At 49.6% G+C, this 22,480-nt stretch overlaps 9 protein-coding genes across 9 annotated transcripts; 5 read left to right on the top strand and 4 right to left on the bottom strand. All coding sequences in view use genetic code 12, as the record gives it.

The window, feature by feature from the left end:
- Positions 1–7: 7 nt before the first annotated feature.
- LODBEIA_P38800 (uncharacterized protein) lies at positions 8–1,261 on the top strand (the record flags this gene model as incomplete). Its single annotated transcript, XM_066974039.1, has 1 exon — positions 8–1,261. One exon carries the CDS (start codon positions 8–10, stop codon positions 1,259–1,261), a length of 1,254 nt encoding a protein of 417 aa, XP_066830818.1.
- Positions 1,262–1,540: 279 nt separating this feature from the next.
- Positions 1,541–1,825, bottom strand: LODBEIA_P38790 (uncharacterized protein; the record flags this gene model as incomplete). The annotated part of the gene is made up of 1 exon (XM_066974037.1): positions 1,541–1,825. One exon carries the CDS (start codon positions 1,823–1,825, stop codon positions 1,541–1,543), a length of 285 nt encoding a protein of 94 aa, XP_066830817.1.
- A 185-nt stretch (positions 1,826–2,010) lies between these two features.
- Positions 2,011–2,469, top strand: LODBEIA_P38780 (uncharacterized protein; the record flags this gene model as incomplete). Its single annotated transcript, XM_066974036.1, has 1 exon — positions 2,011–2,469. The coding sequence occupies one exon, from the start codon at positions 2,011–2,013 to the stop codon at positions 2,467–2,469; it is 459 nt and encodes a 152-aa protein (XP_066830816.1).
- A 1,114-nt stretch (positions 2,470–3,583) lies between these two features.
- LODBEIA_P38770 (uncharacterized protein) lies at positions 3,584–8,362 on the top strand (the record flags this gene model as incomplete). The annotated part of the gene is made up of 1 exon (XM_066974035.1): positions 3,584–8,362. The coding sequence occupies one exon, from the start codon at positions 3,584–3,586 to the stop codon at positions 8,360–8,362; it is 4,779 nt and encodes a 1,592-aa protein (XP_066830815.1).
- Positions 8,363–9,132: 770 nt separating this feature from the next.
- Positions 9,133–10,047, top strand: LODBEIA_P38760 (uncharacterized protein; the record flags this gene model as incomplete). Its single annotated transcript, XM_066974034.1, has 1 exon — positions 9,133–10,047. One exon carries the CDS (start codon positions 9,133–9,135, stop codon positions 10,045–10,047), a length of 915 nt encoding a protein of 304 aa, XP_066830814.1.
- A 4,332-nt stretch (positions 10,048–14,379) lies between these two features.
- Positions 14,380–15,746, top strand: LODBEIA_P38750 (uncharacterized protein; the record flags this gene model as incomplete). Its single annotated transcript, XM_066974033.1, has 2 exons — positions 14,380–14,393; positions 14,447–15,746. The coding sequence occupies 2 exons, from the start codon at positions 14,380–14,382 to the stop codon at positions 15,744–15,746; spliced, it is 1,314 nt and encodes a 437-aa protein (XP_066830813.1).
- Positions 15,747–15,995: 249 nt separating this feature from the next.
- LODBEIA_P38740 (uncharacterized protein) lies at positions 15,996–18,176 on the bottom strand (the record flags this gene model as incomplete). Its single annotated transcript, XM_066974032.1, has 1 exon — positions 15,996–18,176. One exon carries the CDS (start codon positions 18,174–18,176, stop codon positions 15,996–15,998), a length of 2,181 nt encoding a protein of 726 aa, XP_066830812.1.
- Positions 18,177–18,309: 133 nt separating this feature from the next.
- Positions 18,310–19,458, bottom strand: LODBEIA_P38730 (uncharacterized protein; the record flags this gene model as incomplete). The annotated part of the gene is made up of 1 exon (XM_066974031.1): positions 18,310–19,458. One exon carries the CDS (start codon positions 19,456–19,458, stop codon positions 18,310–18,312), a length of 1,149 nt encoding a protein of 382 aa, XP_066830811.1.
- Positions 19,459–19,619: 161 nt separating this feature from the next.
- Positions 19,620–22,418, bottom strand: LODBEIA_P38720 (uncharacterized protein; the record flags this gene model as incomplete). Its single annotated transcript, XM_066974030.1, has 1 exon — positions 19,620–22,418. The coding sequence occupies one exon, from the start codon at positions 22,416–22,418 to the stop codon at positions 19,620–19,622; it is 2,799 nt and encodes a 932-aa protein (XP_066830810.1).
- Positions 22,419–22,480: the final 62 nt, after the last annotated feature.

The raw sequence follows: 22,480 nt of genomic DNA, 5'->3' as shown, positions 1-22,480 counted from the left end.
TTTCGCTATGGCCCCTCCTGCTTGCCCCGAACCGTTTGTCGACCATGAACTATCGATCAACTTAGACTCCACGTTTGCCTTTGAAGGTCCAGAAAAGTTGTTGGAGATTTGGTTTTGGAAGTCGGAGAGTGTCTTGCCCGAGAGCGCACCAGTGGGAGGTTTGCGCTCCATCGCGAGAGAGTCCTGGGCCAAGATGTTGGACTTGGTCAGCTGCAAGATCTTGTCCATGAAATCGTCCAGGTACATGGACGCGTACTTGTTGAGTGAATCGTCGTTGTTTGTGTTCCCACACAAGTTGATCTTGAAAACGTGCGGTACCACTACTACGCTAGCATGCTTGGAGGAGTTGTTCACAATGGCGCAGTCCATCTGCGCAATGGGCAGCAAGGAAATCTACCGAGTCTTCTACTCAAGAAGATCTTTCATGTTCCCCGAGAAACAGATCCACGTGCACAAGGACTGGAAACACGAGGTGTCGTTGTTGAACCAGCACTTTAGCTTGGGCAAGTCCTACGTCGTGGGCAACTTTGACAGCGACGACCATTGGTATCTTTATGTAGGAGGAGAAGAGCAAGACCACCCTCTGGCTGGCAGCAGCGCAGACCAGACTTTTGAAATATTGATGACTGAGTTGGACCCGGAGTGTGCGTCCAAGTTTATCTACTCGAGAAAACCAGGTGACGATATTGGCGAGCAGGATGATTTGGGACACGAGCTAGGCTGGGAAACCATGATGGAGACAGAGTTGGACACGGTTTTCCAATCGCCAAGGGTCAATACTCATTTGCCTTCGCCTTCGTTGTCGGACGTTTCCGAAGACGAGGACTGCATGGATTGCAAGACTGACGACAACTGCCTCCAGGCTAGCGCCAATTTTGAGTTCATCAACGATGCCTTTGCATTTACTCCCTGTGGCTACTCTTCCAACTCCATCTGTTCCAACGTTGCCGGTGGGTACTACTACACGCTCCACATAACTCCCGAGTCGGGCTGGAGCTACGCGTCGTTTGAAACCAACTACCCCTTTAACGAAACAGTGGACGTGATCACAGTCTTGACCAAAGTGTTGAAGATTTTCAAGCCAAAGAAGTTTTCCTTGACCTTGATTGAGGAGATTTCGGATGAGCAGCACTTGACTGGAAAGCAGTTGGTTGGGTGCGACTTGATCTTGAAGGAATTGGGCTACAAAAGGAATGAAAAGGCGGTGTACGATTTGAAAAATGAGTACAACTTGTTGTACATGAATTTTCGAAGTGGATAGGTTAGTGTATAGAGGAGATGTCATTTACATGTGAAAGTATTTTGGCAAATTTTGTTGCGAAAATGCTATAAAAAGTATCACTATCCCATTCTGACTCAGCACCATGATATCGCGCCCCTTAGGAGAAGGATGCGTGAGAATAAAGACTTTTACACAGCTACCGCTGGTTTAATGGGGACAGACCATTGCAATTGTTCTCTCTTTTCCCTTCAGTCTCATTCTGGTGCTACAGTGTCAGCTCACGCATTGCCAGTGCCAAGTAAACCATACCCAGTTGACTCAATCTCGCTCATTCTGGCCTCGCTGCTCCTGTTGCATCTTCTTTTGTATCCTCGACTTTGCCTCCGGAGTTAGCTCTAAAGTTGCAGAGTCCAGAACAGTCATCTTGACTGGGACTTTCTCCCTTTGCCTGCGCTCGACTTCCTCGGGAGAGTGTGGTTCGTATTTGACAAACTGGAAATCAGAGCCAACTTTGTGCGCGGCATAGACTCCAACAAGTACTGCGATGGTGCCCACGATAAACTTGTGGGACATTGGCGACCCCTGACCCATGCTTTGCCTCATTAGTGACGTGAGTGGGGCTAGCAACAGCTTCGAGGGAAATCTTCACTCTTGACCTATTGGCCGATTTTGACAGCGCTTGCACGACTTTGTACAAACGAGGGCGAGCAAGGTGATAACAGAGAGGGAAAATCACCAACCACTGGTGTCTTTTTTGACACCCAATTTTACAGCCTCCACACTAATTAATGGCTGCACTTCCCAAACGAATCCTCAAGGAGACCGAGCGGTTAGTAAGTGACCCAGTCCCGGGGATCACCGCGACGCCAAGCGAAGACAACCTTCGATACTTTGAAGTGACAATCGACGGGCCGAGCCAGTCCCCCTACGCTGAAGGAGTGTTCCACCTCGAGCTCTATTTACCTGACGACTACCCCATGTGTGCCCCAAAAGTGCGCTTTTTGACCAAGATCTACCATCCCAATATCGACAAGTTGGGGAGAATATGTTTAGACGTGCTCAAGGACAACTGGTCGCCGGCATTGCAGATCAGAACCATCTTGTTGAGCATACAGGCCTTGTTGGGCGCACCAAACCCGGACGACCCTTTGGCGAATGATGTTGCCGAAGACTGGAAGCGGGACGAAAAGAAGGCCGTCGAAGTGGCAAAGGAATGGACTGCCAAATACGCGACGAGAAAGGAATGAGCTGTTTACAAGGCATGGGAACTACACCAGAGGGTTTTTTTTTTTTTTAGATAATGAATGATGATCTTTTATCATATGTGTGTGGACAGAACTAGTCGTTGTACCGTATACTGCTACGAGTAAGTTCACCTATTAATAGTAGTCTCAACAATAAGATTTTGAGATCTGGCGGGTCTGCTTCGCAGGGCTTGTTTACAACCTCATATTCGGGTGGCCACCACAGGCCTGTCGAGGGTAAATGTATCCAGGTGATGGAGAACAAACTCAACCCAACGCGTCGTTTGTTAACCAAACACGGCCGTTGCTCCCAGCCCCGAATCTGAACTAACCGATCCCGAACATTCTTGAAAAAAAAAAACAAAAAGAAAATAGAGAATCTCGGACTCTTTTGTGGTGGTTAACTCCACCAATGAGAACAAGACAGTCCACTTATGGTCGTGATCACATACAGATCCCATAACCTAGCTATTGTCCCGATGCTATGGTCTCAGTATAAACACCGCATATCCTGGTGAAAACGGAATTTCCACGAATGCAGTTTTGATATTGACCGAAAGAGAAAGCGGCAATAAAAAAAAAAAAAAAAGAAAAGGAAAAGCGAACTCTTCGTGCCGCAGGTTCCCGGTTAGAAATGACGTTGGTCAGATGCCCACACCACGCAGCCCCCTTGCTACTTCACGGGCAGGCGATGTGCAGTCAAGGACCATCCACTAAGCAAAAGCAACTGCTCTGGTAGACTGAAAAGCGCCTGAAGGCCAGGTAGTAAGATGGCTGACAAGAGGAAGGGGGTCTCTCAGTCAAACCCCGTAATCATGTCAACCCGTAATGAAATTTTAATCTTTTTTTTTTTTTCTTTTAATATTTTATATTTCGGGCTTTATTAAAAGAATCGTGTTTCTCTGAAAAAGGTCAAGGGCCTGGCTTTTTTTTTTACAACCAAACCGGTGAATCCAAGATCTGTTGTTTGTATTGCTGAGGTTGACTTTCGAAAGTCAAACGCGCTGCTTCACATTCACCTACTGGTATCTTTTCACTGCCAGATCTCACCTAAGATCCGGATCGGATGGAAAGATTGCGAAAATACCGCAGACCCATTGAGTAGAATTACAGCACCATGGTGAGTCGTGATAAAAGCAGGGCACAGACGAGTCCCTTTAGTGATCACAGCGCCGAGTTGGAAGACGATGATGGCTCAATCTTGAAATCACCGTTGGAAGCGCACTTTGACAAGGGCCGTTTGTCGTACCACGGCTCGGCCAGCCTGGCCAACCACGACTCATACTCTGATGATTCCATGCCACCCACGCCAAAGCTTGCCGCAGACTCATTCGACAACGGGAAAAGCTCTCGTTTGAAGTTTCAATTGGGGTCCAACCAAACACCCCCCTCGTCGTCGTCTTCGTCGTCGGTTTCCCCGTCAAAGCACCGGTTTTCCAAATCGCCAAAGTCTCCCTTTTTGGACGACGTGATATTGGAGGATGAAGTGTACCAGAAACCCAAGGCGGAGGAAGCTGAAAACACAGCAGAGGTGTCGGGACTGCATGAAGACTTGGCCACCAGAAGACACCGGTGGGGCACGTTCAGAGACAAAAACGGGAGACCCGATCTGGCCAAAACAGGCGTGGGCCGGTCCAGGACCTTGAACAAGATACTACATCCACACCGCAACGACAAGGGGCACCACCACCGACTGTTGAAAGGGAGGATCAAGTCCATCAGGAAACCAAACACTCACTCGATTGACTTCCCCGAGCTCCACCACCGTGACTCGGACTCTGACAGCAACAAAGACGCGCCGGAAGGGGATTCTAAAAACAGAAAGCTGGAGAAGCGCACAGTGGTGTTCAACAGAGAGCTCCCTGAACAGTTTACAGACATGGAGACGGGCAAGCCAAACACCAACTACCCCAGGAACAAGATCAGAACGACAAAGTACACCCCACTCACGTTCTTACCGAAAAACATATTCAACCAGTTTTTCCACAACATTGCCAATATTTATTTCCTTGCGTTGATTATCTTGGGTGCGTTCCAGATCTTTGGTGTCCCCTCACCGTCAATGGCGGCGGTGCCGTTGATTGTCATTGTCATTATCACCGCGATAAAGGACGCCGTAGAGGACTCCAGGAGGACAATCACGGACTTGGAAGTGAACAACCAGCATACGCATATTTTGGAACAAGTGCATGACTCGGACTACCACTATGAAAACCGAAACGTGAATGATGAAAAAGTGTCTCTCTGGAGGAGGTTCAAAAAGTGGAACACAAAGTTGTTGGTCAAGTTCTGGGGAGCACTGAAGAGCAGCCTCACAAAGGAAGGAAGGGCGAATAGAGCGAGGGAAAAGCACAACCGTGAAAACAACATCCAGGAGGGAGAAGCACGAAAGTCGTTTGAAAGTGATGTTGTCACTCCGCGAAACTCGATTGATCCGTTTGGCGAAACCATTCGACAATCGTTTCACAAACCACGGTCCTCGGGACAGGCACAACCAAAGACTCTAAAATTTGTTCGCAAGTGCTGGAAAGATGTCAGAGTGGGGGACCTCTTGCGTATCTACAACAACGACGAGGTCCCCGCCGATGTGGTGATTCTATCCACGAGTGACGACGACAACTGTTGCTTTGTCGAGACAAAGAACCTCGATGGGGAGACAAACCTCAAGGTCAAACAAGCATTAAAGTACTCTTCAGTCGATGACAAAATCACCAAAGCCGACGACTTGATCGACAAGTCGTTCCAAATTGACTCAGAGGGCCCGCATGCAAACCTCTACTCATACGAGGGCAACTTGAAATACACTGCTCGCAACGGGCACCCACTAGAGGAGCCCGTCACTATCAACAACTTGCTTCTACGTGGATGCTCTTTGAGAAACACCAAATGGGTTATTGGGATAGTGGTGTTTACCGGAGACGACACCAAGATCATGCTCAACGCCGGGGTCACGCCAACAAAGCAATCGCGCATGTCCAAGGAGTTGAACTACTATGTCTTGTTGAACTTTCTCTTGTTGTTTATCATTTGTTTCGTCTCGGGCTTAGTCAATGGGTTGTATTATAGGAAAACAGGGACGTCGCGGGACTACTTTGAGTTTGGCACCATTGCGGGCACCCCCGCGCTCAACGGGCTCGTGGGGTTCTTTGTCGCGGTGATATTGTACCAGTCATTGGTTCCCATCTCGTTGTACATCACCATTGAAATTATTAAAACGGCGCAGGCGTTTTTCATATACTCCGACGTGGGGATGTACTATCCAAAGTTGGATTTCCCGTGCACCCCGAAATCGTGGTCCATTAGTGACGACTTGGGCCAGATTGAGTATATATTTAGTGACAAGACGGGGACATTGACGCAAAACGTGATGGAGTTTAAAAAGTGTACGATAAACGGTGTCTCGTATGGCCGTGCGTATACAGAGGCGTTGGCAGGGTTGAGAAAACGTCAAGGTGTGGATGTTGAAGCCGAGGCAGCGCATGAACGTGCGATGATTGCAGAGGATAAAGTGGAGATGGTTGACAAGTTGCGCGGGTTGCTCAAAAGCACCACCTACGATGACGAAATCACGTTTGTTTCGCTGAAGTTTGTTGACGATCTCTTGGGTGCTGCGGGTGAAGACCAACAGGAGGCTGGCTACCATTTCATGTTGGCGTTGGCATTGTGCCACTCGGTCTTGGCCGAGCAGAGCGAAAAGAACCCGCACAAGTTGGTGTTGAAAGCGCAATCCCCCGATGAGGCCGCGCTAGTGGGCACTGCCCGCTCCTTGGGGTTCAATTTCAAAGGCACCACGAAAAAGGGCTTTTTGGTGGACGAGTTTGGCACGTGCAAGGAGTACCAGGTGTTGAACACGTTGGAGTTTAACTCCACAAGAAAGAGAATGAGCACTATTATCAAGATACCGAGTGACCCGCCCAGGGCGTTGTTGCTCTGCAAAGGTGCAGATAGCATTATTTATGAGCGGTTGTCCAAGACCGAGAACGACCCGGAGATGCTCGAGGCCACTGCTAGGGACCTTGAGGAGTACGCCACGGAGGGGTTGCGGACATTGTGCATTGCCGAGCGAGAGTTGACGTGGGAGCAGTACACCGAGTGGAACAAACGGCACCAGGTGGCGGCGTCCTCGTTGGAGGATAGAGAGGGCAAGATGGAACAAGTGGCGGACGCTATCGAGCAGGAGTTGGTGTTGCTTGGGGGTACCGCGATTGAAGACCGGTTACAAGATGGGGTCCCCGATGCCATCTCGTTATTGGCCGAGGCCGGGATCAAGTTGTGGGTCTTGACTGGCGACAAGGTCGAGACTGCGATCAACATTGGCTTTTCGTGTAATTTATTGGGCAACGAGATGGACTTGCTCGTGATCAAAACTGCTTATTCTAGCGAGGAAACAGAAAAGATGGGCCTCGAGCTAGGCTTTGGCAACGCCGAGGCGCAAATCATCGACAATGTTATCAGCTTTTACTTGAACCGCCACTTCAACATGGAAGGCACCATCGACGAGCAAGAGGCTGCCATTGGTGATCACACTGCTCCAGATGCCCGGTTTGGCGTGGTTATTGACGGGGACGCATTAAAGCTTGCCTTGATGAACCGCGACACCAAACGGAAATTCCTCTTGCTCTGCAAAAAATGCAGAGCCGTGTTGTGCTGCCGGGTGTCGCCCGCACAGAAAGCCGCAGTGGTCAAGCTAGTCAAGGACACGTTGGATGTCATGACCTTGGCGATTGGAGACGGGTCCAACGACGTGGCCATGATTCAAGCCGCGGATGTCGGTGTGGGGATCGCGGGAGAAGAAGGCCGGCAAGCGGTGATGTCCTCTGATTATGCGTTTGGCCAGTTTCGGTTCCTCGCGCGGTTGTTGCTCACCCACGGCCGGTGGTCCTACAAACGCTTCAGCGAAATGATCCCGTCGTTCTTCTACAAAAACATCATCTTCAACATAGCCTTGTTCTGGTACGGGATCTACTGCGACTTTGACGGGACGTACTTGTTTGAGTTTACCTATCTCATGTTCTACAACTTGGCATTCACGTCGCTTCCCGTCATCTTCATGGGCATCTTTGACCAAGACGTGAGCGCAAAAGTGAGTCTCCTTGTGCCGCAACTATACCGCTCGGGTATTTTGAGAAACGAAATGAGCGATTTAAAGTTTTACATTTACTGTCTTGACGGAATATACCAGAGTGCCATTTCCTTCTTTTTCCCTTACTTGATGTACAAGACGCTGTTTCCTGGGGAGAACGGGAAACCGGTCGACCATAGGTTCTGGGTCGGGGTGCCTGTTACAGTCATTGCATGCACAAGTTGCAACTTGTACTTGCTTTTCCACCAACGTCGGTGGGACTGGCTCAGCTCGCTAATCATTGGCATCTCGATCCTCATTGTGTTTATCTGGACGGGGCTCTGGTCGTCGTCGGAGTACTCGTCGCAGGAGTTCTACAAGGCGGCGGCGCAAGTGTTTGGCATGACCGCGTTCTGGGCGGTCATCTTCATTGGAATCTTGGTGTGCCTACTTCCAAGGTTCTTCTATGACATTTTACAGAAATTGTACTTTCCCAAGGACGAAGACATCATCAGGGAGTGCGTGCAAAGAGGCGATTTCGACCCGTACCCTGCCAACTATGACCCAACAGACCCCGATAGGCCAAAGATCAGCGCCTACTCAAGCGCAGTGGTCAACCGGATGAGCATGGACCATCGCGTCTCCGACGATAGGGTCGACATGAGCAACCAGGCCACGACGCCGCACACGCCACCACCGGGGTTCCTCGCTCAAATGCGAAGGAAAAGCAAGAGCTTCCGCCACCACTCCGACTTGCTGACGGAAACCATCCAAATGGAGGTATTTGATGAAAACCAGAGACGCATTTCAATGATTAGCGAGAGAAATAGATAGACAGTGTAGATTATAGAAAAGTAACAGTTGATGAGATGGAGCGAGAAAAGATTAATGGCGCGTGTCGAGGCGCACTGGCTCTTTGGCTCAAATTTTTCAGGTGGAAAATACCACAAAATCGAGCGATGGGAATGGGGAGAAAGTGAGCGAATGAAGTGAGGTTCAATTGGGCACTGGCATTGGCATTGGGATGTGCGCTGCTTGGAGGGGTCAGCAGGGACACATAGGATGGGGAGGGAGTCACCAGTACCGAGCCGTTGCGTTGGCCCAGGTCTAACAATTTTCTCTCCCTCTATATAGGTGGCACTAATTGGCCAATAAAAACCGTGCATTGTCAGTTCCTACATGAATTTTTTTTTATTCCGTAAATCACCGCGATAACCAGAAAGTCGTGTGTCACGGCGCCAGCTCTAGCTACAAAAGTGCCAACAACACGGGTCTTTGAGTCGGGAGTCCTCCTCGTTAAGCCGTTGGTGGTTGATCCATCATCATTGGCATAGTATTCACATTATCCAGCATGACCTCCCGACTCAAACGACACCAATAACACCGTTGTTGCATAAAAAAAAACAGAAATATACAAAAATAAAAAACTTTTTATCAGAAAATTATTCGCTCAACTCTATTGCAGTTTCTGAAAGAGAAAAAGTTTTTCCTTATAAAATGTCGAAAACTTTTCCTGATTCCTGTTCCTCTTTTTTACACACTCTTCTTTTTTTTCTCCCCTTTTATTTCACCCAAGCAACCCCGTTTACATATTCAATACTACAATGGCAGCTGAAAAGAGTAACTTCTTAGTCGATTTCCTTATGGGAGGTGTCTCCGCCGCAATCTCCAAGACTGCCGCAGCACCAATTGAGAGAGTCAAGTTGTTGATTCAGAATCAAGATGAGATGTTGAAGCAAGGTAGATTGTCCCACCCATACACTGGTATCGGGGACTGTTTCAGAAGAACGGCCGCAGATGAAGGTCTCATTGCCTTTTGGAGAGGTAACACCGCCAATGTTATCAGATACTTCCCAACACAAGCTTTGAACTTTGCTTTCAAGGACAAGTTCAAGGCCATGTTTGGTTTCAAGAAAGATGAGGGTTACTGGACCTGGTTTGCAGGTAACTTGGCCTCTGGTGGTTTGGCCGGTGCCACTTCGTTGGCCTTTGTCTACTCCTTGGACTATGCCAGAACCAGGTTGGCCAACGACGCCAAGTCTGCTAAAGGCGACGGTAAAGGTAGAGAGTTTAACGGTTTGATTGATGTTTACAAGAAGACCTTGGCTTCCGACGGTATTGCCGGTCTTTACAGAGGTTTCGGTCCTTCCGTTGTTGGTATCATTGTCTACAGAGGTCTCTACTTTGGTCTCTACGATTCGTTGAAACCAGTTGTCTTGGTTGGTCCATTGCAAGGCTCGTTCTTGGCCTCGTTCCTCTTGGGTTGGGCCGTCACCACCGGTGCCTCTACTGCTTCGTACCCATTGGATACCGTTAGAAGACGTATGATGATGACCTCAGGTCAAGCCGTCAAGTACAACGGTGCTCTCGACTGTGCTAGAAAGGTTATTGCCGCTGAAGGTGTCAAGTCTCTTTTCAAGGGCTGCGGTGCTAACATCTTGAGAGGTGTTGCCGGTGCCGGTGTCATTTCCTTGTACGATCAATTGCAAGTTATCATGTTTGGAAAGAAGTTCAAGTAAATTTTATATAGTTAGATAGAATACTGATTTCTATAAGCCAGTGGAAACTCTGAAAAGCCTTGGATGGTTCACGCGAGAGGTGTCAAGCGAAACGTTAATGCCGATGGACACAAAGTCATGGCAAATAACCTCTATTCCCGAGTCAATGAAGGTGTCACGTAGCCAAACAATAAGGTTGTCACGTGAGTTAGTAGACTCTCATTGATGGTGGCTGCTCTTGCTCCGTAAATTTTCAAAGATAGGGCCTGTACCGGAAGAAATTTCATAAAGCATGACTTCCTCTGGTGATGTAAGTTGTCAGGTAGAATTGGTTGTGAAATTGGGCCTTGATGCTGAGCAGACAACTGAGTGAGCAGATGAAGCTCAATTATATAGTGTCAATAGAGGAGAGAAAAGCCATGTTTTCGTCACTATGAAATGTTCCAGTTTCGTTTTCATGGCTACCACTGGTTTACTGTGAAGTCACGTGCGCGCACACTCAACTCTGGGCGTTGTTAAAACTCTTCAGGAAACATCTTTTTCCCAGTGTGAGGTTATTTTGTTCCACTTGTCCATTAACGCGTCAAACGGGGGTAGTGTCGACTCTGTTTCACGTTGTTTAAACGTTTGAATAACAAGAAATAGGGGCAGTTATTGATTGTCTTTTCCAACAACCGTGTGTGGGGTAACCCTCACTTTTGTAATTGTCGGGGAGCTTTTCAAGATGGCCTTTGCAGAATGCGCTTGTCGTAGCATGCCCCACCGCAGATCATGAGCGGCTCCCCTCATCTCTTGAGTGTGCTCTTTTTACAACTCCCCCATCCGCCCCGCTCTCTCTTCGAGAAGGACGTATCTCCGAGTCTAAAACTTACCCCTCGTGAACGCAACACCGACGACTGTTGGTGATAATGCCTGAGCTTTGAAACATATGTTCCCTGATTCAGTGCTTGCGCACCTTTACTGGATTTTGAAAGAGTTTGACCCGGACTTTGGTGTCACCACGAGCAAGGAGGTTCCGCAAGTGATGTTGCCTTTGCTCATCTCAATCTCAAACAGTTCCGCACTTTACAATCCCAACAAATTTTTGAAACCACTGCCGAGCACTTGCAAACATGGTGGTACGCACCAAGACTTATGTCTGACCCTCACCAATAAGCCTCTGCTGATCGGTCAAGAGGATTGTGGATCGATCGGCACACAGCACAAAGCACCGTTGGAGTTGTCCAGAACCAACCATCCCTTGTTCAAAGCAGTACGATGGTTTCGAACTCTCTCGAAACTCCGACACAATCGTTTCCAAGGTTATCTCCTAAGCGACGAGTGCAAAGTAGCAATTTGGTTGACCTTCCACAACCACTATTGCTCTGAGACGCGTACTATCATGTACCATCGTCAAAAACTGAGCAAGTGAATAGATGACTGAATAGGAAAGTGGAGTAAAACATTCTCTCTTGCCAATCGCTAATGGTTCATAACCGTCATGTATCGTGACGGCATGCTAAAACTGTTTAGTCAATGAAAAAAGAAGGGCACAGCTAATGATGTGCATGACGAGATATTTACAAATGCCATCAAAATCTCAACTCTTGTTTCACTAGGGATGCTTTCTAGAGAACACAGGACTGGAGAGAGAGACGACCACGATGGCGAGAAGACACTTTCCGCAATTGGTTCACCTTTTGTTCAAGGAAGAGCGCTTGCGTCAAAGCAATTCCTCAGTTTGTGCTTCTCCTTTCAAAGTGGGGCGCAAACAATCGCTAGAGACCTTCCACGAGGTCTATTTTCTTGAATCCGCTGAACCCGTTACCCCTCGCTCAGACTCTGGCTTGCCCCGCTAGCAACAGGGTAGGTTTGCAAAGGTTTTATCTCCTTCCCCAAAGCAATTAAAGCCTGTGCCTAACTAGTCAAGAGCATTCCTGGAATTGCTAAGATTGCCGGAAATTTGCGTCGCTGAGCCTACTTAGATCTTGACTAGATAGGCTCCTGCACTGTTTCTTATCCCTGGCCCCACAACGTTTTAGAGCAAACGTTTCAGTCCTTCTGAAATAGTCTCCACGCGCTAGAGCTCTAGGGAGGTAAAACTAGGGAGATCTGATTGGTTCCATTCGTGAGCTCTGCTGGGCACATCCTAATGTGCTGCTTAAGCACCTCCACTGTAAATATCGTTGTTCCAACCACTTGAAGCAGTCGACCCGAGACTCATCCCATCCCATGGAAAAGTAAAATTTTGTAAATTCACGTAGCAAGTGGTTTTAGCTGCAATTGCTGCAAAACGGCCAATGTTGTCTGCAGTAAATAAAACGGCCTAATTAGGCCGAGAGTGACTAGATAGGAAATGTAAATACTGCGACTGCTCCTCGCCAGCTACCAGATGCCTACGTCCGATTGTTGAAAATCACCCACTTGTACTTTATATTGCTGCACTTCATATCCAGAACAATAGGCCGCAAATGATTAAAAAGCGGGTTTCTCGATTTCAAACCTCCCCACGGTTAGTGCTTATTTTACTTCACCATTTGTAAACAGTGAGGAGACACCAGAGATTTGCTATTAGAAACGAGGGTGCCACCAGCGTTGTACACAATTCCACACTTGAACCCCAAGGTGAACTTTAAACCCTCAAGGATTCTGGATTGAGGCCTCTTGTGGTGGCGGGGCGATCTATTAGGAGGGAAAACGACAGTGAAAGCTTAAATTGGCGAGCCTAGCTTCCAAGTAGTATTGGCACTAAATCAAGTGGGGTCGAACCGCGGACATACAAAATCGAGGATCTGCAACTTGAATTGCTGGAGAAAACGTGTGGCTTACACTCTTCCCCCTCCCTCTTATTGTCGAAGGCCTTGGATGCTTCCTTTTCTAATTTTTTAATACGCACAGCATGGATGAGCGAAAGTTTCCTTTTCAGGAAGTCCAATTAACATTGCTTAGTCCGTGCTAGAGGTAAATAATATGGGATCCAGCTTGGTATGTGCGCGAAAGTCTACCAGAGGGTAAACCCGTGAAGTCAAGTCTCCGTCCAAGGAACACTCTGGAATTCTTGTTTGTAAAGAAATACGGGCTCGGTCCGCAGGCAGACATAATGTGAGGGCTCTCCCCCTCATCAATAAGTGACAGCTTTTTTTCAAAATAATATTATTTGACATTCCCTTGTTCTGTAGAAGCATGCCGCACCACCGTCCCATTTAGTATCACTTGCGGAATGCCCACCACCACCAGAGTCCTTCCAAGAACAACTTGTCCCGCGCCAATGCCCCTCCTCATTGCACTCTCGTGATCACACAGTCTCCCCAAGTCATCCCCTTGATCTCAGGGTTCATACTTCCGCGTCCCCTTCCGCCTTGATCCGCTGCTTAAATTAGGGCCCCCTCATCCACCCCCACAACTCGGCAGCAACCGCCTTAAAAGCTTAATATCCACTATACTCGGGAGCTACCACATGCCGCAAAATGCCAACTGGCAAACGGTTTAACTTCAAAATGGAAAGGGAAAAAATAAAGTGACGCAATGGTTGCAAAAAAGTTTGTCGGGGAACCTCAAGCAACGGGCAAGGGACGGTGTATTATTTTCGTAAATTATTTTCCGCGCCATCAACCACCCCGGCTCGTAAAGACAGGTGAGTTTCAAGAGGCAGCTCCACTGAGTCAACTGGCCGGCGCCTCGGGTGAACATCAATGACCGACAACCCCCCCCATAGATCACCTCATTAACACACGCTATTGTCAAAAGCTCGACTAACTAGGCAAGCAAATTCGCGATGTTATTTCCACTACCCCTCGCCCGATGCGTCTAATTAACACCAGGGTTGCTCCTCCGTCATTAGCAAGGGGGAGCCCTCTTTCGTTTATTGATTTTCCTGCTTGATTGGGGCCGGGGGGTCATGTACGCCATATACACAGAAAGCAATTACCCAAACAGGCTATAATCAAGTAAAGCGAGTTATATTTTCAGCCCATTCCACATGCCTTTTGCCTATTTAGTCAAACCCCAGTGTGCCATTACAGCAAATGGTGCGCAGAAAATTTTTAAGGTCGATTGGGTTAATTTGACCCTCTTGTGGGTGTTGAAAAAAGGGCCCACGAAAATTAAATTCTTTTTTTTTTTTTCTATTTTTATTTTTAGTTTGGCTATTTTCTTGCCCTGGGTGCATGGTGACACAATATCGCAAGTGTCGAGATACGCTCGAAATCTTCACCACAAGAACCATCCTCAATTGACTTGCCTAGTGGGCGGTCCGCGAATAGTACTATTCGGGAGTCCCTGGAGTTGAGTATATATTGGAAAACATATCCTGCTCTTTCTTACCTCTCTCGTTGGTTCAGCAACACCTCCATCAACCGATACCCCTACACCGATATGAACATTAACGCGTATGTTTGAAACTGCTACTCAGACATCATCAACTCTTACTAACCCGCTATAGCAACGTATTACCTCCAGCTAACGGTAAGAAGCTCTGGAGAGTCAAGAGAACTCCCTCAGCGTCTCACTCAAAGTCCTCATCCACAGACTCACACTCGTCGAGGCACCTGCTGCAGACGTCGATCGAGTGTCTCAACAACTCGTTGAAAATAGCTGCTGCTGCTGCAAAGTTTACCTTGAGAAGACCGCCATTGAGGAGGCCGAAGAACAAACCGGGTAAGCCCAAGGACTTTGTCTTTGTTGATCTCTCCCCTATCAAGTCAGACGACGTGGAGCAGCAAGAAGCCGACAAGGCCGTCCCTGTCAAGAGCAAGGCGCAACCGGAAGCAAACCCGTCCCCGGCTGCCAACTTGCAGTTGCCTTCGCCTACTTTATCCTTGGAAGACTCGCTCTTTGACTTGTCCACATTGCCCAATTTCGATGCACCTCCTACTGCTTCTGCTTCCACCAGCCCCGACTTGGGGTTGGGGATTATGAACTTGGGAATCGACTGGGACCAGCCTGCACCACAACCATTTGCCCACCAAAACAACAACGACCTTTTATACGGATACCAGCAAACCATGATGCAGCAACAACAACAAATCCAGCAGTTGCAACGCCAGTTGCTTGAACAGCAGCAAAGACAAGCTCAGCCGGTGTTGTTCCACTCGACGCCAGCATTGCAATCACAACCTCAATTCCCGCAGCAGCAGCAGCAGCAGCAACTACACTCGCCAATACAGGAGCCAGACTTTAACCAGAAAAGACCTCGACAATGCGCATCTTCTCCAACTGCAGGCCAGTTGCAATTCAAATCGTACCAGCCAAAACCAAAGCACAGCAGGTCATCCTCCGAGGCATCTGTAAGGAAGCCACAGCATAAGAAACAAGTGCAAGCGCACAGGTGTATGAGTTTGCCATACATCCCATCCACAACCAACATCCAACAACAACAGCTTCCCGAAGCGCCACTGTACACGTCAACAACGATGCAAAACGTCGACTCAAACGTGAGCTTGGACGACTTTATGATGCTCAACGACCAGCTCTCGATGAGCTTTGCCCCCTGCATCGCCCAAAACCCCGAATCATACACCCCAGCTACAACCTACTCCGAAGATGAACTCGCCAAACCGGTGTTTAACCAGTTTAGCTTCCAACCACCATGCGTAGAGTTATCGTGCGGCTTTGAAGAGTTCCTCACTGGCTCCGCCACCACTGAGCAGCCACTGCAGTACCAGTCGTACCCCGTCTCGCTTGCTGCTTCCACCGCATTTAATGAATTTGAAATGGGCGCATTCTGTCCGATTATAGAGTGAAGCTGGCCTTTGCTCTCCTGCATTTACCCCTAGTTTCAGTTCCTGATATATCCACTTGTTTTTCTCCGCCTTTCCCATTGACTCATTCGGTTTCGCAATCTTATTTCGGTATTCTTGGTTCCACTCATCTGGCTATGAATGGACTCACTTGCTTTTCGGTCACTTTTCAGCACCATGCTTGCTTTTATTTATAACATAATACAGATACTAAACAAAGCTATACTAGCTAATAAAGACTTCGCTCTCCATCTATAATGGCGGAATATCTCCTACATAGTTGACGTGGTTCCAGTTGTGTGCAAGATGGATCGACTTTCCTTGCTGTTTCTTGCGCTGGGGCTGCGGGGTTGTACTCTCTGTGTTGTTATTTTTCTCCTCCCAGTTCCGAGCATATCCTACAGCCTGCTTTTGCGCTTCAAAGTCTTCCTCCATGTCGGCCTCCACATACTCCACCTCTTGGTTCTTGACATGGATCAACGGAACATAGTCGGTTTGACACGTGGGTTTGATGTAATCATCCTGATCATCGGTAATCATGCACTGCTTCCTTGCCTCGACGGAGAAACTGGTCACTTTGCAATAACTGGTGTTGTCCAACACCGCCTCTGAAAACCACCGCGTCTCCAACCGTTGATACAACAACTCGGTCTCGGGAGAATTACCAATATCCTCCGCCACGTGGTGCCACCACTCGGTGTTGAGGGTCCAGTCCAGCGGCCACTTCAACTCGGGGTCGTACAAGTCCCTGGCGGAGTAGGCAAACTCCCAGTTGGGCTCGGCGCCGTCATTGTAGAACGACTTGTCCAAGGGCGTGTAGTAGGTGAATGAGTTGACAATGCTAAAGCTCTTTTCGTCCACGGCATAGTACTTCCACGCGGGGTTATAGCCAGAGTATGGGCTCACCAGCGGTCCCACCAAGGCGTGGTTCACCGCGTTTTTCAACTCCTTGGCGTCGCTTCCGTCGCACCCGTACTGGACCATAAACGTGTCTGCTTGAACGTGGCCAAAGAAGATCGCCGCTATGACTTTTGGCGAGAACCGCTCAATGATGGAGGTGAAGATCTTGGTGGAAATGGGAAGCGCTTGCTGACTCGGTGGTAGGTGTGCGATTATCCACACCCGCTGGTGGTTTCTCTCCGAGTCAATCAACTCCTCAATGAGAAACTTCCACATGCCGTGGGAGTCCACGTCCAACATGTTCCAAAAACAGTACAAGTTCTTTGTGTTCCACACGTTTGAGTTCAAAGATATAACCTTGAGTCCCTTGAGGGTGATGAGCGAGAACCCCGTTTGCGAGTACCGGATCTGCTTCGCGGTGTCGTGGTCGACCCAGTCCAACTCCAGCCACAAGTCCGCGAGAAAGTCAAACTGCCACTGGTACGAGTTGGAGTTTTCGCTGAGGTGCTTTTGCGGAAGCTGGTTCATGGGGAAAATGTCCCGCGTGCCAAACGTGGGGATGACATCGATCTTGTCGAGGTACTTTTTGATGATCCGGTAGCTAGTCTCCTGCGACTTGATGTTCTTGTCCTTGCTCATGTAGCAGCGGTCCGAGTGGTCCACCGTGCCGCCGGTGAATAGCGCAAACTCAAAGGAGAGGTGGTTCTGGTGCAAGTCTCTTATGCACAGCATGGTGTTGTTGAGGAGCAACGCCGGGGTGTCGCATGTGTACTCGCCAAACTGCCGCGCTGGAGTCCACGTCCGCTTCTTCACCTTGGTAATGTCCAAATACTTGCCCTTTTCGAAATGGTTCTTGCGGTAGGTGCTGTCGTAATAGCCGGTGTCCAAGTTTTCATTCACGTGCGGCGCGGCGGCTTTGGTGTTTCTGCAGTGGCTCGAGCAGCACAAGCTTTGGCTGCAGTTGGCTTCGGCAAAGACAGTATAGTCGAGCTGCAAGTTGACATCGCTGATGTGCAAAACATGGAATACCTCGCCGCACCCGTCTGGTGGCTGATAGTTTTTAGGCTTCAGCGGCCACATGTTGGACATGTCGATGTTGGGGGTCTCGGGCAAGACGTGGCACTTTTTGTCATGGTAGTAGCAGAAGTAGTCGCCATCCAACCCTGACGGGTTCATCAAACTGGCAACTTTGGCAAAGTCGTTCCCGGTGCTGGAGTAGTCCTCGCCCGAGTAGCCGTAGTTCATGTGGCACTGCACTTCATCATACCCGGCCTCAACGCACCATGTGAGGAATATTTGCGGCACCAAATCCGGTCTCGTCAAGCCAATGAACTTGGCTATTTGCAACCGGGTCTTGCAGGTGGTGCATTCGTCTAAGTCAGTGGCAGCCTCGACGTTGTGCAACTCGGCAACCGCCCTTTTGCAGATTTCCTCGTCGGTAAGAGCAGCCTCCACGGGGGGTTTGTAATGAAAAGGCTGCGCCTCGTAGCCGGTGACACACACAATGAATAGTGCCAACAAAACCAACAACATTGCTCTTGGGAGATTGTGGTTGTAAGTGTTGTAAGTTTTGCAACAGATTTATTCTAGGGGGGTAGGGGGGTATTTTTTTCTATGGTGTGTGCGGTTACAATATCAATTGCACTAAATAACAATACTTACACCATCAGAGCATCTCGCTGATAGCATTGAGCTTTTCAAGACTCAGTTGGGCGTTCCCCATGGATTCCAAGTCCCGTTTTAAAACAGAGACTAGTTCCTTTGTCAAGGCAAGCTGTTTTATGGAAAACTCCTCCTTCATTCGTTCAATGGCCTCGGCATGGTCATTGAGGATCCTCGTGATTTGTTTTTTCACCAGCTCGTTGTCCTTTCTCATGGCCAGTCGAACGTCGTTGGCGTGGGAGAATACGGACTCCAATAAGCCAATGGCTTTGCCGAGAGCGGCATCGCCTCCGGCCTCAACGTCGCTCTTTAAGCTGTCAACCTGGTCCATGACTAGCGACAGTATCTCTTCCAAATGCGACGCGGCTGAAGTACTGTATGTTTCAACTAGCTCCGAAACGCTGCCGCTGTCCTCAAGGAGCCTCGTCGCCGCGGGGGAGGACTTGCCCCTCGGTTGGAAGCTGCTCCTGACAATGTTACTGCTCTCTAGCTTCAACTGCTTGATCTTGTCGCTCAACTCGTGAAGGTCGAGCAACGCACGCTCCATCGCCTCTTGGGGGCTCTCTGGCGTGACATGGTGGAAGTTGTAGTACTCGTCGCTGTCGATCTCGGACAAGGTCTCGGGGATCACGTGGGGCAGCAAGTCGATCCCATTGGCAGCCTCTTTGCTTCGAAGCGCCTCGGCCTTCCTGATCGCGGCCACCAACTGGCGCTGCAACGTGCGCACGGTGGGGACAATGAAGTTGGTGTTGTTCTGCTCTCTGAACTTGATGTCGTAGTACTTGTTCTGGATAATCTCCCACTTTTTGGTCTGGCTGAGCGACCTGTTGCCAACGTACTTGAACGGCTTGGTCTCAACTATGAGATAGAGAATCAACTTGACGTCTTCGCCAGACAATTTCATCCGGTGCGGGTTCTTCATGTTGTTGATATGGGCAAGGGCCTGCGACATGGTCACGGGGTCAACCTCCGAGCCCATCGGGTGCTGTCTCTTGCCGGCGGCTGCAACCGCGGCGGAGGCTGTGGCCGCAGCGGACTCTGCGGCTAAACCCTGGTAGTCGATGGAAGAGTGCTCATGGTTGCTGGACTCGCTCGAGTCAACTTTGGCCCCGCGGTGCTGCGAGTCGTATTTTTTATGACCTGATGGAGACATGTCTTTAACGTGGGAAAAACTTGTCAAGCCTAGTGTCGTGAAAAAGAGGTGTAGAGTCGTTGGTTCAGGATGTGTCTTGATTTTTGTCGTCACTCGTTTGCGTTGTTTTGACTTTGGGTGCTACCATGTGACACCAGAGTTTATACACCTACATGGGTCATTTAAAAGTTCAATCCCGCGGCAAACGAGCTGGTGATGCTCCGGATGTCGTCCTCGATATTCTCCCCGCTGTATCTCGCACCTTCGTACTTTTTATCAATCTTGTGCAACTTGCTGTAGAAATTGGCGCTGATGGAGTTGTCGCCGTTGTAGTAGTTTGACTGGTTGGCCAACGCGGGCCACAACTCGTCCCTAACCTTCTGCTGGCGTTGTACGTCAGACGCTTCATTGGCCATGCTGCCGCCGTCAAAAGTGGCGGTCGAGAATGCCGTCGATGAAGCGCCAAGCGGGTTCCTCTTTGGCCCTTTGGTGGTGCCTCGCGCAGCGTAATTGTTTAGCTGCACCATGGAAAGCTGCAAGTTGTCCAACGGTCCATCGACCAAGCACCCCTTTTCGCGGAAATGGATCAACAAGTGGTTCCATAGCTTGTTGCGCGACAATGCGCGTGGGTTCCCCAACACCAACAACCCGTACTTGGCCCTGGTGAGCGCCACGTTCAACCTCCGCGGATCGCTCAAGAACCCAATGCTTTGCGAGTCGTTGGCGCGAACACAGCTCAAGATGATAAAGTCCTTCTCCCGCCCTTGGAACGCGTCGACACTAGTAATCTCCACTTCAAGATACTCATGCCGCTTGTCCAAGATTGTCGAGTTGATGGACATGAACTGCACCAAGTACGCCCTTTGGCCCTCGTAGGGAGTGATCACCCCAATCTGCTCCGGCCTGATCCCGTCCTTGAACAACCGCGTGATGATCCGCTCCACGTTCATCGCCTCGACTCGGTTCAAGTACGAGTTGCCGCTGCCGCTCAACTCCTCACGGCCGTAATTGGCCCAGAACATCATCGGGGTGTCCAACACGGGCCAGGGGAACATCGCCTCCTCCACCAACCGGTCCTGGCTAGTGACTCCGTTTTGGAGTGAGCCTTCGTAGAACATGTTGCTGGGGAACTCGGACAAGCACGGGTGCATTCTGTACTGCACTTCCAACCGAATCGGAACGTGTCCGAGAAAGACCAATCGCTCAAATAAGGACTGCTTTAGCCCGGCATCGGCGGCTTTTCGGTCCAAGATGACAGGCCCCAACTGCTGGTGGTCGCCCACGAGAATCACTTGCTTGGCTCCTTTGACTATGGGGATCAACACCTCCGGCTCGGAGGCCTGGGTGCTCTCATCTATCAACACTGTTCTGAACTTGAACTGGGCTAGTCTCTTGTCGGCAGCACCCACACACGTACAACACACAACCTCGGCCTTGCTCAATATCTTCAACTCGGACGCACGCAAATTTTTGATAAAGTTTTTGGCATCCTCCACCGACAACTCGCCAACCTCGTTTTTCAATTTGATCAACTTCTTCAACTCTCCCTTTGCCGATTTGTTGACAATGTGGTGCAACGCCAAGTGGCTCACGGAGCTCTCGACGTCCTCGCGTGACTTGGCCGTCAACCGCACCACCCGCAACCCCAACGAGTCCAACTTCTCGGCCAAGTGGTCAACGGCTACGTTTGAAGGCGCGCAAACCAAGATCTTCTCCTTGTTCAAGCGGGACAAATGGTAGACTATCGTGGCGGAGGTGACAGTTTTGCCTGTCCCCGGTGGTCCTTGTATCAAAGAGAGCGGTCTTTGCAACACAGACCTCACGGCGTTGGTCTGGGAGATGTTCAACTCGGTCAACTTTGGGTGCGAGAATTTCTCCGGGGCCTCAATGTCAAACTCCACGGGAGCCACATCGTGGCCCAACAACTTGTGGTAGAGGTATGACGAAACAGACTCTTCGTCCGTGGCAAAGTCCTTCATTGCTTGCTGCATCCGGTCGTACGAGGTGCCTTTCCACACAAACTCGGCAGTAAAGTCGTTGGTCAAGTTTGTTGGTGGCGCCACTTTGGACGCGTTCAACTCCAATGTGAACTCCTCCTGGTAAGAATTGGGCAATCTCAATATAAAGCCATGCCCTTCCCAGGGCTCCCTCTGGCTGCCGTTATAGCGCAATATAATCTCATCTCCCACAGCCACTTTCAAATTGGAGGTCTCAAACGTCATCAACGTGAACGAGGCCAAGTGTCTGTTGTTCAACCCCAAGGCCCACTTGACCTGGATATGCTCTAGCGCTTGCGACTCCTTCAAGTTTTTATCGTAGTCGGCTTCCAATTTCACCAACGGGCCAAACGATCTCTGGTACTGGAACCCGTCGTTGTACCGCATCAATATCGGCAACACCAGCTCTTCGGCAACGTCGTTGTTCTCAACGTCATTAATAGTCGCATCCCGGTTCAACCGCCACTGGGCCTCCAACTTGGAAATCTGCTGCGGGGTCACCTGCCTGGAATCAATCAACGCCTCCTCGCTCGGGGGCGGCGCCAACCACGACAAAAACTGCCGGTCTTCAATGAGCGACTGCCAGTGGCTCGTGTCCCAGTTGATGTCCTTTGACCGTGCACAGGGCAAACGGCAGAGGATCACCACGACAGACTCCTGTTTGGCAGAGACAAACCCCAACATAAACACGTTCTTGTTGCCGCAGTTGTAGCACTCCAACGTGGTGTCGCCTAGATCCGACTCTTCGTGCAAGCTGACTTGGTTGTGGCGGGACATTACCAAGTGGGTGACAATGTGGGAACTAGAAGAGTTGGTCTTGTCGTTGCAGAACCACTTGTTGCACGTGTTGCACTTGATCACCGAGTTGGGGGTGTTGACTCCACAGTAGGCACACGCATGTGGGTTTTGGCTCAACTCAAACCCGGGTGCCTCTGCCGCCTCATCAAAGTCGTGCTCACGGTCTTCCCCAAACACTGTACTCATTGCTTGGTTTAGTACTGTGGTGAGGAGAAAGGTCAATTTTTTTTTTCATCTCGGTTTGGAAA

This window comes from Lodderomyces beijingensis (assembly GCF_963989305.1).
Source record: "Lodderomyces beijingensis strain CBS 14171 genome assembly, chromosome: 4".
Lineage (NCBI taxonomy): Eukaryota > Fungi > Ascomycota > Pichiomycetes > Serinales > Debaryomycetaceae > Lodderomyces > Lodderomyces beijingensis.
This window is presented reverse-complemented; position numbering and strand designations above follow the sequence as displayed.